The 17,164-nt window shown below is 38.7% G+C and overlaps 1 protein-coding gene and 2 pseudogenes across 14 annotated transcripts in view; all 3 read right to left on the bottom strand.

The window, feature by feature from the left end:
* Positions 1-5,772, bottom strand: part of Bicd1 (BICD cargo adaptor 1) — a 154,506-nt gene extending 148,734 nt beyond the window's left edge. For 12 of the 14 annotated variants that reach the window (XR_003956156.1, XR_869604.3, XM_006507014.4 and 9 more), the window contains exon 1: positions 4,955-5,772. Coding sequence is in view for 12 of the 14 variants with exons in the window: in XM_006507014.4 (XP_006507077.1) it covers positions 4,955-5,167 (213 nt within the window). In the remaining 2 variants the exon portion in view is untranslated. The remainder of the gene's footprint in view (positions 1-4,954) is intronic. The other 2 variants (NM_009753.4, NM_001112796.2) reach the window with 1 other exon arrangement.
* Positions 7,917-8,437, bottom strand: Gm15783 (predicted gene 15783; annotated as a pseudogene).
* On the bottom strand, positions 11,594-12,927 carry Gm15786 (predicted gene 15786; annotated as a pseudogene).

The raw sequence follows: 17,164 nt of genomic DNA, 5'->3' as shown, positions 1-17,164 counted from the left end.
TGAGCTTGGGGATCCCAATGGAGGAGTTGGAGAAGGGACTGAAGGAGCTGAGGGGATTGCAGCCCCATGGGAGGAGCAACAGTGTCAACCAACCAGACCCCCTAGAGCTCCCAGGGACTAAACCACCAACCAAAGACTACACATGGAGGGACCCATGGCTCCAGCCACATATGTAGCAGAGGGTGGACTTGTTGGGCATCAATGGGAGGAGAGGCCCTTGGTCCTGTGAAGGCTGAATTCCCCAGTATAGGGGAATGCCAGGGCGGTAAGGTGGGAGGAGGAGTACCCTCATAGAAGCAGGGGGAGGGGGAATGGGATAGGAGGGTTCTTGGGGGGAAAACAGGAAAGGGGATAACATTAGGAGTCAAAAGTTTTTACAATGGTTCTGGAGTATAATCTCACTCCATGTTTATATTCATATTCATTTTCTCCCTCCTTCTATGAAGCCAGGTGCAGGTATTTCAATAACAAACTCCGTGAATCAGTTCTAAAATAAAATATGGAAAATTAGAAAAATAAATGAATTCAAAGGGAAACGTGTATGGGCCAGGTGTTCATATGAGAACTATTAATTACTTTAGAAAAGGCTATCAAACAGTGAAATATTATGGCTGGAACTGAATGAGCATAACTGAAAGAAAATATAGAAAATGGCTGGATGAAAGTTAATACAACCAAGCAAGATTATTTTATATTTTGGAAAAAGTAGAAGGAATTTGAAAAGGAAAAAGTAGATAGACAAATAAACAAACCAGGTAAAACACAGCGGGCCAGGTATATTACAGTAAATATTTTAAGATTATTCAGTTACTGGGTTTTATAGCCAAAGTGACTAGATTCCAGGAGGAAAAGGCACCAATAGCCATCCTTTCTTTTCTCTCCATTTTAATGACTAAGATACTTGCTGGCAGATTCATGTTTCTACTCTTTTCTCCCTATCTTATGAGATGCTGTACAAGATCTGAAGTGCTTATAAGATACTAGGCATATACCCAGAAGATGCTCCAACATGTAATAAGGACACATGCTCCACTATGTTCATAGCAGTCATATTTATAATATATGTCAACTGTCAGAGAAGAAATAAGGAGTAGTGTACTAATAATGTCCAACTGCCTGAATCATCCTGGCTTCACACCAAGATCTAGAGTGGGCAGGATGTGGTCACACTGCAGGACTGTGGAAACCAGCCAGGCATTATGCTGATGCACATATTCCCATCATCAGCCAATGAGACAAGGAAGCAAAATCACCAATAATTCACCAACAGAACTATCCATCTATTCCCTTCATATCAACACACAAGGCTGCTTTAGGGTCATCAAAGCAAATTACAGTCTTCCATACACAACTACTCATTTTTCCTTTCTGACAACCTTCCAAACTATCAGGACAGAACTTGAGCCACCTTATCAATCCTCCCTAAATAGTACCATATTCTTCACAACTGACTTTATAAAAATAAAGAATAAAAAGAAAATCCTACATATAGATTCATATGTTCAAAGACATTTAAAGTAGTACAAAGAGTATTTACCAAAGGAGCAATGGTAATGGTAGTCAGAAGGGAGAACACATAGAAGAACATGTACTATGTTGTTGTCCTAATTTACTTTCTGTTACTATGAAAATTTTAATTACATTTTAATAATGTGTGTGTGTGTGTGTGTGTGTGTGTGTGTGTGTGTGTGTGTGTGTGTGCGTGCGTGTGCATGTATGTACCACTCATGTGAGATAGGGAAACAACTTACAAGAGTGGGCTCTCTTTCTCTACCATGTAGAAACAGGGTGGAGGGAGAGTAATGGAACTCATCAAGCCTGGCAACAAAACCCCTTACCCTCTGAGCCATCTGTCCCTTCTCCCCAGAATATTTTAAAGCAATGACTTCCAGGGTTGAGAAAAGGCTTATTTGGTTTAAAAAAAAATCTATTGTACAAGCATTAGGACCTAAATTCAATGCTTTAAAAAGCATAGCATGGCAGTACACACTTGTAACCTCAGCACTGGGGAGGCAGATACAGGTGGGTCCCTAGAGTTCACTGACCAGCTAACTTAGCATACTCAGCAAGTTTCAGGCCAGTAAGAGATACTATCTCAAAAGACAAGTAGTCTAAGGAATAACATTTGAGTGTCCTCTGACCTACACACACACACACACACACACACACACTAAATGGCTTGTATGTGACATCATCATTAGATTACATTGTTTTACACTGTTGTTTTGTATTTAATTCAAAACATGACTCAATTCATTTAAGTAATAATCTCAACGAAAATAAAACATATTTAAAAGATAAAATAAGTATTATTATCTAATAATAGCATATAACTATTTTTACTACCTTAAAATACACTTCTATATAGCTAAAATCCTGTTTACTAGGATTTGTCATTTGCGTTTTCTTTCTTTCTTTTTTCTTTCCTTTTCTTTTTTTTTTTTTTTTTTTTTTTTTTTCCTGAGACAGGGTTTCTCTGTGTAGCCCTGGCTGTCCTGGAACTCATTCTGTAGACCAGGCTCGCCTTGAACTCAGATTAAACTGGGATTAAAGGCATGCACCACCACTGCCCAGCTTTGAGTTATCTTTATGCTAAATGTAAGTCAAAATATGTGTAATAGCAAGTGTCATTTGATAAAAAGAAAAACTCCTTATATTTTTTCTTGCTATATAGAACAAAATTTCTTAAATCTTTTATTTTAAAAAATATAATTGGCATTTGTATTATTTTGTTAAGAACTTTCATCATTCTTATAAAACATTTCCCCCTTTTCCCTTGACTGACAATGAGACTAAAACAGTGGTCACTTTCTACACTCTTCAATTTTCTCAGTCTTTCTCTAACACTAAGCAATATTGACTTCTGAACACTTGATAAAGGTGTAAATTCTTCTAATATAAATTTATTTTATAAAATATTTATTTTTATTTTTATTATGTGCTAAGCTCTGTGTTAAGACTTTGTATTATTTTAAAATAAGCCAGGCACAGGAAACAAACATTTCATTATCTCATTCATATAAGGAATCAGAGATGTAAGTGATAGTTACTAGAAGTGTTGATTGCTTGAAAGAAGAGATATTGATGAAAAGGTCATTATTACAGTTAGATAAGAAGAATAAGTTTAAGAAATTCACTGTGCACCATGATGATTATAATGCCAATATATTTACTCTTTAAAAATACAGAATGAATGTTGAGTTATCACAAAAAAGATAATTATATGAAGCAATATAATGCCCAAAAAGGCATAACATATGTACACTGCAAAACATAATTCTGCACATAATAAATACATACAATTTTATCTATCAACTTTAAATAAATAAAAGGCAAACTCATTATTTTAAGTATTGTTTACTAAAGACAAAAGGCAACTGTATTAAGGTTTAGTGTGTTAAGTACAACAACACATAAATATCCCTGAAAGTGTTGTTTAGCTCAAGAAGAAAGGTCTATTAACAATCATATTTTATATCATCAAATAAGTCCACCTCTTTTATCAAGAAAGTGATGACATAACATTGGTTTGCATTTCTCCACCTTGGCAAAGCACAGTCAATAAATAAAGACATCATGGAAACATCTCTGAGAATTACAATAATCATCTATTTCCTTACTTCCTAAGATTTAGCATCTAAAACATGTCAGTCTAAGACATAATCTAAGACATATTTAGAAAATATAAGTACAGATACCATTAAATCCAGATATGAATATAGCAAGAAAAGCATGAACTAGAATTTATAGCCCGGTATATAAAAATTATATCTCTATCTATTGTTTTCAACTATATCTATTTACATATTTTGGTATTTAAGCATCTAAATAAAATAGCATAATTAAAGGTTTAAATATGTATTATTTATAAGTTAGGTGAGTTGATTAGAATGTCATACTCATGTTTTTTTAACTGTGACAATACAAAACTGGGCCTCCCCTTTCCCTAAAATAAGCTTAGATTATAAGAAAAGTATTTCTATTTATGTATGATATGCCTAACATTTAAAATGTTAGTATGCACCTAAAAATAAAGACTTGTCACACAGAAAATCTGTGTTTATGTATACTAACATTTATACACGACTGCTTGCTATTTCCAGTGTCTTAAATAGTATGTATAATCCTTATGAATATTTGGTTGGACATTTCAGTACATTACCCTTAGAAGAAGGAAATATAAAAATAGGGGGGGAAATGTTATTCACAGAACATTGGTGATATTCTGATTTTATAAATACAGTAATTTCAACCTGAAGGGCCATATTTGATAGGCAAGGCATAGATATCCATATATTTTACATTTCTTTCTCATGTCTCACCATATGGAGATGATTTTGATTTTCCTCAGTCTCAGGGTGCCTTCTATAAGACATAAGCATAGCCCAGCCTTGCACAGAGGTGAAATTAAGGGCAGCAAAACCACCCAGCAAAGTTGTTTTGCTCCTACAGCCCCATGACAAGGACTAAAGCCAACGTCAAACGGGACTGGTGAGTCCTAATAACTAGTTCCTATTTCACCAAGGAGCAATTACTCAGCAGACGACTGAAGTACCAAATTCTACCATCCTGAAATTGTAGGTCCTCAGGCACAAACCTCATCAATTGGATGGATTATGGTCATTGATATCTGGGTTTGAAATAACAGCAGTTTGAGAAGTTTGATTTATGCATTTCAACCCAATTCAATGTTACCTGCCAGCACGGATGCCTGAAGACTTCTTGTGACTCTCCCTCCCCCACATAATAAAGAGCTTCCCATTCCAGCTTATGCATTCATTTCTTGGGTAATTTTTCTATTGGTGAAAACAATGGACTCTTTCAATATTCTCTTATCAACAAAGGGCTCTAAGATGAAGTCCTTCTGGCCATATCCCTTCTGACTTCTTTACAGTGATGACTGGCACTGAGAAATGCCAAACCTGGAGAGGGAAATAGGAGACGGGTTGCTCACCTCTCTGAGCTGCTCCAGCTCTTGTTTGAGGCCGTCATACTCGGCCTCCAGCTCGTCATACTGTTGCTTGAGAGTCAGTTTCTCCTCCAGCACCACCAGCCCATACTCTGCAGCCTGGATCTTCTCATGGGTCGTTTCTGTGAGCTCCTTGGTCAGTCTCTCTATTTCAGTCTTATATTGGTCTACCGTCTTCAGCGCCTCCTCTGCGGCCATAGCGGGGTGGCGGAGATAGACGCAAAGCAGAAGGGAAAAGGAGAAGCAAATAGGAATGAAAATAAAAATGGAAAAGAAAAGTGCCTGATGAATAATAGGTAGAGCGCCCTGAGGCCCGGCCGGCAGCTGCGGCTACACGGCCGGAAGCACTGAGGAGGAATACATGGAATATGGGAGGAATATACCCTGCAGCATGGAGACTGCAAGGTGATGACCGCAGCCGGGATCCTCCGGGCCACGCGCCGGGGCAGTCAGCAGCCAAGCTGCATGGCCAAGGGGCAACTCGCGCAGCAAGAGACTCCGGTTCTGCGGCCTCAGAGGCGCGTGGCCGCCATGTCTCAGGCCGCGTCACTGCGGTCCACCGCCCAATGCTCCGTGGGAGGCTGAGCTCCACCTGCTTGCTGGGCCCTGCGGCAGCCAGTGCACACAGATGCGGACTCCAACTGGTCCTCTTCCTCTCAGCCACTCAGAATGCAGGGAGGTAGGGAAGGGGAGGAGCAAATCCAAAACCCCACCGAGCCTCGCAGCGCAGCACAGCCGACTGCTGAAGAGGGATGAGGGCAGAGGGACCCAGAACTAGCTGAGGAATGATGGGAGACTACGGAGGGCTGAGGAGGGGGAACCGCGCTGAGGCGGAATGAAGGCTGAGGAAAATGGGTGTCTTAAAGAGAAGTGGAGGCTAAGGAGGCTGGGGGATGGAAGAGGACTGCATCTGAGAAGAGATGCTAGACTGAGGAAGCCAGGGCAGCTGAAGAAAGGGCAAGGGTGTTGGAAAGGGTGATTGGTGTCTGAAAGATCAGAACACTAAGAAGGCCTCCAACGGGCTAAGTTTTCTGAGGTGGGAATTCGAAGCCTACTGGAGTGCAGTGAGCCCACAGAAAACAAACAGAGCTAGTGCTTTCAAGAATGCTGCTTTTCCAAAGCTTGATAGATGTACCTTGGGAGTCCTTCCTCCTTTCTCAGACTCTGTCTAATTTGGTCTAGTCCACCTAACACTCTACCAGAGAACTTTGCTGTCCCCCAACCTAAGCCTCTGTGCACTTAGTTCATCATACTACCTTACTGCATAACGTAATTACTGGAGAGATGTGAACAAATATCTATTCACCCCAGTAAGGCTACCACCACAGTCCAACTTGATGAACCAACGGGTTTTATTGAAATAATATTTAAAGGAATATAAGTGAGGGGTTATTTACAGAAACAGAAATGACTCAAAAATATCTACATCACCAAAAGCCCACCCCAGGGGTGACAGATCATAGACACTGGAAAACCTGAACCATACTACACAACTTGAAAGCAGCTCAGTAGGTTGGAGACTGTCTGTTTCACATAGCTCTGGTGATTTGTGTCTCTCCTAGGTAGCTAAGCATGTCTGTCCCAACTCTCGGCCTGCTTTCCTGATTATATATCCTTGGGGAAGGAGTGAATCTCATTAGTTTCATGAATTTACGGAAGCCTTTGAGTTGTTTACTTCCTGGGTTTAAGAGCTTCCTAGAAGGATGGAATGTTTTACTTCTCTTTAGAACATCCTGTATATTGAAATTCTGTTAAGATGAACTGTTCTATCTGGGAGGAAATTGTTGTATAACATCTGCAGGTGCTCAGTAAGTCTCTAGGCCAGTGGTTCTCAACCTGTGGGTAGAAACCCCTTCAGGGCTTGAACAATCCTTTCACAAAGGTCTCATATCAGACATTTACATTACAAGTCATAACAGTAGAAAAAATGCAGTTATCAAGTAGCAACAAAAATAATTTAATGGTTGGGGGTCACCACAATGTGAGGTACTGAATTAAAGGGTCACAGCATTAGGAAGGTTGAAATATCGGGCACTGTATTTCTTCCAGATAGTTCTATATAGGCCTTACTACATGGATTCTTCAGTAAAGGAAATGAGTCTGCAATTTCTCTTAGAAGGTATTTATGATATTCTACTAAGCAAAAAAAAAAAAAATGCACCCTTTAAATAAGAGCAAAGTTCTTGAGATAGTGAGTCATGCATTCTTCAAAGCATGTTAGATACATCATGACAACCCTGATATAGAAACCACTATCTCCCACTTATAGGTGTTGAAAAAGGATTGCATCTCCAAAATCAGTGGCTAACAGTTTCTCTGTGATTGCTGGGTTATTTCTTTTCTTTTTTTTTTTTTTTTTTTATTTATATGTAAGTACACTGTAGCTATCCTCAGATACTCCAGAAGAGGCCATCAGATTTCATTACGGATGGTTGTGAGCCACCATGTGGTTGCTGGGATTTGAACTCAGGACCTTCAGAAGAGCAGTCGGCGCTCTTTAACCACTGAGCCATCCCGCCAGCCCCTGCTGGGTTATTTCTTAGCCATAGACACATCCTTGGCACTTCCCTACTAGAAAGGTACTATATTCTCCAAGGACTCAATGTAACTTTTTGTTTTATTTTTCTTTTTTATCGACATATAATAATTGTACATGTTTATGGGGTACAGTATGATAAAGTTATACATAAGAAATTGCAATTCTCTATCTTGTTTATTTTGTCTGTAAATCTCATCAAAAATTGTTTTTCTTCTCTTTCTGTCTGCAGGAACACATTCTATGAAAAAAATATTCTTTATAGAATCAGTCATTTCCCATCACCCTGTCTTGTCTTCATATGCAACAAAGTACATAACTGTTCCCTAGAGAGGGGTGGAAGCAGTCCTGTATGGTTCAGGGAAGAGACCGAAAATGGGTAGACCTCAGTCCTGAGTCTCCAAGTCAGTTATCACCATCCTCTTTTGACTCTTCTTTAGACTCGGGTGCACTCTGTGGTAGGTCACAATTCATCTGCCAGAATCCTCCTGACTGTACATCCTATATGTATTTGATGGTCACTTTGAATAAGTCACCTCCTAACCAAAAGGCATTAGGAGGATTTGGGCCTATTTTGCAGTCCGCATCACCCTACTTGCATACTTTTTAGTTGGATAGCAGGCTCACCATATCCCCCTTGAGAGCAATGGACATGCTCAGCTATGGTATCATGGAAGGGAAAACTGTTCCAGCGACTCAGATCCAGGCTCACAGTAAATAGTGCTTTGTTCCTGTCTCAGGCAAAGTCTCTTTCCATGTGCTTTTTGAACCACTCCTTCATCTATTCTACTCCTCAAATTCTTCCTGACTGGGTGGCACTTGTCAAAAGAATTTCAACATAATCTCATAATCATCACTGTGATTTTGTCAAAGAGCATCTAGCTGTGTTTCCACACATTTTGGATGCCCTTAAGACTGCTGTTCTGGCCACAAAGCAGATTTAAAAAACAAAAACAAAACAAGACAAAACAAAAAAAAAAAGTTCTTTTTTTTTCTCCTTTTTGTTTTGTTTTTCTGTTTTTTTGTTTGTTTGTTTGTTTTTTAAGACAAGTTTTCTCTGTGTATTCCTAGCTATCCTTGAACTTTCTGTGTAGACCAAGCTGACCTCAAACTCAGAGATCCACCTGCCTCTTCCTCCTGAGTGCTAGAATTTCAGGTGTGTGCCACCAATGCCTACCAAGAAGTTCTTGTATGTTCCCACACATTTCCAAAATTCTTCTATCAGGTTCTGTTTCTGTGCCAGGTCTTTCTCAGCAGTTTTCATTTAAAAACAAAAACAAAACAAACAAAAAGGCACTTTCGTGTCACAATTGGATTTCTATATCTCCATATGTAAATTTGGTTTGTTTTTAAACATTTTTCATGTGTATGAGTGCTCTGCCTGCATGTATGCATGTACACTGCATGTATACCCAATGACAGCAGATGTCATAAGAGAGTGCTGAGTACCCTAGAACTGGAGTTTGGGATGATTGTGAGCTACATAGGTACTAGAAACCAAACCCAGGTCCTCTACAAAAACAACAAATGTTCTTAACTACTGAGCAATCTTTCTAGCCCCTACTTTTTCTGTTTTTGTTTGTTTGGTTGGTTATTTTGTTTTGTTTTTTGAAGTGGCATCTTGCTCAAGTTGGCCTGGAACTCACTCACTATACAGCCCACACTGAAGCAGTAATTATGGACATGTACTACTACAACCAACAATTCAAAGTTCTCATCTGCATGTATTTACTCAAAAAACAATCTCCTATCTCATTAATTTTTCTTCTATAATAAAACTATCATATTTTTAATGAAAAAAATAACAACAACAAAAGAATTTATAGACCACTTCAGTACACAATATAACATAACATTATTCTTTCTTTAAAAACAAATCAGGCTACTATCTATTGTTCTCTTTGAATCTGTCCAATGGTCAGCCTTGATTCTCTTGATCTGAGAAAAATGTTTTTAAGTTTTCATAAATATCATCTTAAGGACCACTTTGATGATCAAAACTATACTCTATCAGCTAAAGTAATACATGTACTACAAATCACAGCATATACAGATTATTTTGAGTACATTTCTATAAATAGCTAGGTCAAAAACCCAGAAGTTGAACTGAACATGGAAGTACATACTTGCAATCCTATCATTAGCACTGCAAGAAGGACTAGAGTTCTGATCTTCAGCACCTATATAAACACTTACAGGCATGGTGACCCAACTATAATTCCAGAGCTCAGGAGGCAGAGCTAGAATATTCCTAGGGCAAGCTGACTAGGGTTAGGGCTAGAGTTAAAGTAAATGTTAATTGAGGATTAATAGTGATTAATTAACCCAACATTAACCTCTGACATCCACATTCATGGACACTACTTGTGTATCCACATACATGTGCCCCCACATACCAAATACACATAACACACAGAGAAAGAAAGAAGTGAGTGATGTACTAGTGATCCTCCCCACTCCATTCCCTCCTGCACAGTTTTGGAATTACAGGTGCATATACGCACAGCCACACCCAGATTGTTTTTTAAATGTGGGTTCTAGACATTTGAACTCAGGTCTTCATGAGTCTACAACAACCACTCTTACCTGCTGAGCCATCTTCTCAGCCCCTGTAATATAATTTTGAAAATGAAAGTCAAATCTATTCAATAATAACACAAAGGGACTTGGATATTTCTACCTTGACAGGAAGACTACTGGGAAAGCTGGCCTTGTCAATTCTATTATGGTTTGTTTGATGATTTAAATAGGAATGACCGCATAGGCTCATATATTTGAATGCTTGATCACCAGGGAGTGACAATATTATGAGGTTTCGCCTTGGAGGAGTAGGTATGACCTTGATGGAAGAAGTGTGATACTAGGGGTGGGCTTTGAGGTTTCAAATACTTAGGCCAGGCCCAGTGTCTCTCATTCTTCTTGCTGCCCGCTGATCCAGATGTGGAACTCTTGGATCCTTTTTCAGCACCCTTTCTTCCTATGCTCCACTATGCTTCCTACTGTGTCAATAGTGGTCTAAACCTTTGGAACTGTAAGCCAGTCCCAAATAAATGTTTTCTTCTATAAGAGTTATAGTGGCCATGGTGTCTCTTTACAGCAATAGAAACCCAGGCCTGTTGACTATTGACATTCCTTTATAAAAGAAGGGGATAAGATGGGTCATTGGACCTTTGTCTTAGTATCCAATTACTTTTCCAACTAGTTCTGTACAGATATGCCTAATCACATGTGGCCTTAGTGTCTTTGGAAGGGGCCATAGTGGGAAGGATACTCCATCTGTACAGCAATGGGGAAGCTATTACCCATTTTGAGTGCAGACCTTCCAATGTGGCTGTAAACCTTCACTCATGCCCTACAAGTAAGCCTAATAAACTTATTGGTTCCACAGAGTGAACACTGATGTAATTGAAGTTTAGTTTAATAGACACTGCTTAATCTACCCCCAAGAAGAAAATTCTGGCAACAGAAGTTATATAATGTGTACTCTTTTGGGACTAATTTCTTTTGCTTAGCATAATGTTTTCAAGATTTAGCCATACAGAAGAGGATTTGGAGGGGTGAATTTGATCAAAATACCTTGTATACATAAAGAAAACTTCATAAACACATTATGTTGTATGATTATTATATGCTAATAATCAGGTTTTAAGGGATATAAAAATGAAGGCTGAACATGATGATGAATCCTTATAATCCCTGAACTCAAGAGTCAGAAGTAGGAAAATTGTGAGTTTGAAGTCAACTAGGACTAAAAAGGCAGACCCTGTCTTACACAGAGACAGAGAAAGAGAGAGAGGAAAGGAAGAGAGAGGGAGAGGGAGAGGGACAGGGACAGGGACAGGGAGTTGAGAGGGACAGAGAGAAATAATAAATAATAAAATAATTACTTCATTCTTTGTAATCACAAATTGCTGCCTGCCAGTAAGAGAAACTGCCTGAGAACACTATCTTGCCTACTTACTTGCCTGTTTTTTTTGTTTTTTTTTTTCATAATCATTCACTAGAAGAAAACTAAGATGTAATCACATTATAATTGTATACTGCTTGAAAGATTTTGTTGAGATATATAAGCTATGGAAGAAAGAATTAAGTATAGTGTGGCTGGAACATTGTCTATCCTATCCATCAACTATGTGTGTATGTGTAAAGTTTGTGCAAATGGCAACAAAAATGATCATATTGCAACCAATATTTAAAATTATTTTTAAAATACCACAAGGACTTAAAACACGGCAAGCAACTATTCAATCTGCAACAATTATGTGAAACACCTAGAGCCACAGTGAATATTGGTACACAGTATAATACAGATATGTAGCAACCATAAGGATATATGCTAACAACTTTAAGTTTTGCTAGCTAACACAGAATACCTTTAACTCATTTTTGGCATGGTGCCAGAGGCTGTGAGGAGACTGGATGCAAGGAGTTGCTTGTTTGTAGGTTCACAGCATGGAGCACTCAGAATTTTCAGGTAGACTATACACTTAAAATGTATTTATGTGGGGCTGGCGAGATAGCTCAGTGGTTAAGAGCGCTGAAACGAAATCTGATGCTTCTTCTGGAGTGTCTGAAGATAGCTACAGTGTACTGTAAATATAATAAATATGTAAATATAATAAATATGTAAATATAATAAATAAATCTTTTTTAAAAGATTTATTTATTATTATATGTAAGTACACTGTAGCTGTCTTCAGACACTTCAGAAAAGGGAGTCAGATCTTGTTACAGATGGTTGTGAGCCACCATGTGGTTGCTGGGATTTGAACTCTGGACCTTCAGAAGAGCAGTCAGCGCTCTTAACCACTGAGCTATCTCGCCAGCCCCCAAATAAATCTTTTAAAAAAATGTATTTATGTATTCTTCCATTGTCTCTTTAACATATCAGAGTCTTCAATGGCCTTGACTGCTGTTTTCTTAGATGTTTCCTGAATTTCTCCACCTATTATAAACTCATCAAGGATAAAATATGCCTTTTCAAAATTAAAGATAATATCCAGCTCACGGACATTTCCAAAGTATTTATCCAGCAACTCCACATAACGATGAACAATCTCTAGTGTCAAGAGCTCATTGTCTTGATTTTCTATTGCACAGCAAAAATATAAACTAGCACACCTTTTATAAACAAGTTTCAGTTACTTCCTGTCAATGAAGCTGCTGGTCCTGTGCCCACGAGAGAGGATGGTCTGGATGATGTCTCCGGTGATCTTCTTCCTTGTCAGAGAGTGTGGTGTACCATTTCTGCAGCCACAGCTTCCCTAGTCGACTGAAGAGCAAGATGAAACGTATCATGGTGGCCGCAGCTGCCTGGGTCCCGACAGCAGCGATCTCCCGGGATGCGAGGGTCAGAAGAGACTGTAGCAGCCTGGGCGGCTGACAGGTGAGGCACTAGCCTCAGACCATGGCTACTTTCCACCCAGGTAGTGCCTTCTTATTATATTCTCATTTGGAAGAAGGAGGAAGAGAAGGAAGAACAGGAGGAGAAGGTAGTAAAAGGAATGGGGCACTAGTTAATTCCAGCCAACTATTTGATAAACTATCCAAGAAGTCAGAATTCTCATGTTCTAATAACCTCCTGAAGGCCTCACCTTGGAAGTTAGGTTCCAAATGAATTTTGGAGGTAGACAAATCATAAAACTATCTTCATGTTAGTTCCATAGTGTCTTAATTTTGGTTATTTTTCAGTATTTTAAAGTAGGGAAATGTGATCTAGCAGAATCTTACAGTTTTTCATTTGCAAGAAGAAGCAAGGCCACTCTTTCTATACCTCAGGGTGGGGGTAGGGTGACATTCGGGTACTAACCTGAAGTACTGGTAATGAGCATTTTATGTTCAGATGAGATCTATCTGATAAATGAAAGCTTAGCTCTAGGGCTTCTCCAGGGCCTGAAACTCTTTCCCCAAGCCCTTTCTCTTTACAATGCAACATCAGTGATCATATTTAAGCTTCTGAAGTCCTCTCTGCAAATTCTGCAGATTGCTATCTTTCTTCCCAATCCATTCCTCCCACAAAGGAGGTCTCTGTTCTTTCACATACAGCCTTGCCCTACAAGCAAATAAAATAAAAATAAAACTTGTTTCTTTTTTAGCTCTTGAAAGCCAGTCAAGTGTAATCAGGACCCAAGTAATAAGCAATTGAACACTGACACATCTTTTTAAGATATTTCAACCCATTCCGAACATACTCCTTTAATCCCAGCATACAGGAGGCAGAGCCAATTGTATCTCTGTAAGTTTGAGGCCAGCCTGGCTCCAGACCAGGTAGAGTTACATAGTGAGACCTTGTCTCAGAAAGGAAGAAAAGAAAGGGAGGGGATGAGAAAGGAAAGAAAGAACAGATTTTTAAAAATTAAAATGGCACTTTCATATCATCAAATACTTAAGTATTATATGTAACAGTTGAAGGATCAACCATTTGAAAGCTAAGCATACTGATATACACCTGTAATCCCAGCACTCAAGAAGCTGAGACAGGAAGATCACTAGGCTAGGCTGAGCTACAAAGCTAGACTACAAAGTGAAACCCAGTCTCAAAAAAACAAACAGCAACAGAAAAGGAATAGCAATATCTTTTTTTTTTTTTTTTTTTTTTTGAGATAGGGTTTCGCTGTGTAACCCTGGCTATCCTGGAACTCACTCAGTAGACCAGGCTGTCCTCAAACTCAGAAATCCACCTGCCTCTGCCTCCCAAGAGCTGGGATTAAAGGCGTGCACCACCACTGCCCAGCAGCAATATCTTTCTTGAAGAGCTAGTAAGGATTAAAAGGCAAAATATGTTTAATGACCTCAGACTTATAACTGACTTACTGCTAAGTACTTTGAAATAAATTTTAAAGAATTAAGTCATTGCAGTCATCCTACTTTGTTGGAGTCTGCCCTTGTATAAAACTAACTCCAAGAATTATTACTGGGTCAAAGAGCATGAATGTGTTGAAAGCTGTGTACTAATTTCCATATCATTTGAAGTGGAAATGAGCTCTAGTTTAAGTAGACTTTTTATCAGGGTCAGTTGCTGTTACTTTTAAAACTCCTTGCTAATCTGATACATGAGGAAAGAGGATTGCCTCGTTGTCATTGCTATGTGCATTCTATTGGCAGCTCATGAGACTGAGCCTTTTAACCAAAACCATTACATGTTTTTATGATTAATATTCATTCTCTCCACATATCATAAATTTGTCATTAAGCATTCAAGTGTCCCAGCACTCAAGAAGCTGAGACAGGAAGATCACAAGTTGAAGACTAGGCTAGGCTGAGCTACAAAGCTAGACTACAAAGTGTAACCCAGTCTCAAAAAAACAAACAGCAACAGAAAAGGAATAGCAACATCTTTCTTAAGAGCTAATAAGCTAGCTTTGTGTCCTCCTTGAATTTATCTAAATAAGATGATGTCCCTTTATTTTTTTCTGTCATCACTCATCTGCTGAGAGGAAATCAAGGAATAAGAGTGTGAGAGGAGTAATTGTCCTAGAGATCATGGCAGGAGCATAAATAACATAAACAGATGGTCAGGTCAGTGTGTGGTCTTGCAACATGAGTTGCCATGTAATTATATGTGAATGAATGCACTTTCTAAATGTAAAATACACTGAATATAGAACATCTGCTTTTCTCCTAAGGTACATTAGTTCCAAAAACATTAATCCTTAATTAAAATAAAATTCCTTATATTACAAAGTAATTTTAAGAATATAAACATTTTTTCTGTTGTGGAAACTTTTGCAAAGAGATAATTATGTCTTTTTCCAGCTCTAGTGGGATTCAGTTCCTAAAGAAGAGGTGTTAAATTAGGAGGGAAGGAGGCTGATGTGATCTGAGGATCAATCAGGATAGTTTGTTCAATGAAAAGAAAAGCTACACCTTTTACATGCTGTATTTGCACAATAGTTTAGCCACAGCTGATACTGAAAGCAGACTTAATGATACCAAGACATGTGTGACCTTTTCAGATTGTTTTAAACCTAATTTAGCCCTATTTTCAACATCTAGAATAGAAGAGGTAATCAACTTTATTGCGATATTTTTCTTTGAAGCAAAAGCAATAAGTTCAGCAAGCATCTAAGTCCCATTGTTTTCCAACATTCAACATTCAATAACCCCACTGGGTGCCTCTGTTCATTTTCCCCTTTATGCTCTCAGCCTTTGTGGTCTGGAGATACTGTTGTAGTTCGTCAAAAGACCCTCACTCACAAAAACCACACAGACTGCCATTGCTGCAAACCGCAAAAAGATTTTTATTGATCCAACATGTTGGGGACTCCCCTCTCAGCACGCAGGCCAGAGGAGAGACCCAGAACAAAGAAAGAACACACTTTTTATACCTTTGTAAGAGACAGATTTGGACAACAGGGTAACTGGCTTATTTTCATTGGTTGTAGCAAGTAACCTTTTCAGGCATTGGTTGGTTTGCATAGTGACTTCCTCTGGCCTAGTGACTTACTTTGCTTGCCCTCATGGTGGGTTATTATGATTTGGTCAGCAAAGCAATAGTACATTTCAAACTTATGGGTCAGCTATTAACATCACAGCTATTAACATCACAGGGAATCCTATCAAGGTCAGGGTGGTTTGTGTTTTTTTTCTCAGAATTCAGTGTGGGGCGGGGATAGGAGAATTGCTAATCTTGTTATGGCTATTTCTCATGAGAACAGCTAATATTATTTTGGCAGCTGCAGGCTTAATTTTTGACCGCTAAAACTATGTTTTTACATTTGTTTAGTCATCCAGTTTCCTTATCTGGCTCTGCACTTGGCCTGCTAGTACAGTTTGGAAAGTCCTTTTCGAAGGGGGAAGGTACCGGGTGGTATTAAATTCATTTTGGATATTACAATACCAGACATTGAGTCCTAAGAAACAAACCCATAAGAGCAATTTTCATTCTCAAGGGGCATGATCCAGTGTTTGTACCATGTAGCATATAATAAGCATAGAGCTGTTTCATAATTGCATTCCTATGTGCCTTAGTCTTGCAATATGTGCCTTGCCCAAAGGGAAGGCCCTGATATCTTACTCTTCTTTCTTTACGCCATACCATTCTAATTCCTTTAATGTATGCTCCTGAATATGGCAGAAGGGGCTCAAGCCAGTCTAACTTCTTAACAGAATCTGCTACTTATGGTGTATACCAGATCTTGCCATTCATCCTGTACATCCAGTCATGAACTCAGAGAATCAATCATGAGCACTACTTTATACTTATTAACTGAACTCTTGCCCTCAATTGCCAAGGCCTCAGACACTGGGTCCATTGTTTCTCTCAATTGTATGCTTCCATCTTTGGGACCAAGTGTAAATGCCTAAGAGTTTCTGGAACCATCTTACAGTCAATAAATTTTTAACTTCTCTATTCTTAGTGCAAACTGGAGAGCACAGGTAGATTCTTGTATAGGAGTAGGCAGAGGTATCATGCAATATGGTTGTTCCATGATGGCAGAGATTTTTGTCTAAAGAATTATTTTGTTTAGAGAGACTGTCATTGTATACATTCACATCTTCTGTGAAAGCCCATACAAAATTTCCCAAAGGAAAAAGGTGTAAGGAAACTTTCATAACATATAATGATAGAAAATAGTAATTTGAGATGGTGATATACTGGAACTTTGTCAAGCAGCAATGGTCACCATGCAGCCTACACCATTTTCAACCATTGAAAC

This window comes from Mus musculus, chromosome 6 (assembly GCF_000001635.26).
Source record: "Mus musculus strain C57BL/6J chromosome 6, GRCm38.p6 C57BL/6J".
Taxonomy (NCBI): domain Eukaryota; kingdom Metazoa; phylum Chordata; class Mammalia; order Rodentia; family Muridae; genus Mus; species Mus musculus.
The sequence above is the reverse complement of the archived record's forward strand: the minus strand, read 5'-3'. Positions and strand labels throughout refer to the sequence as shown.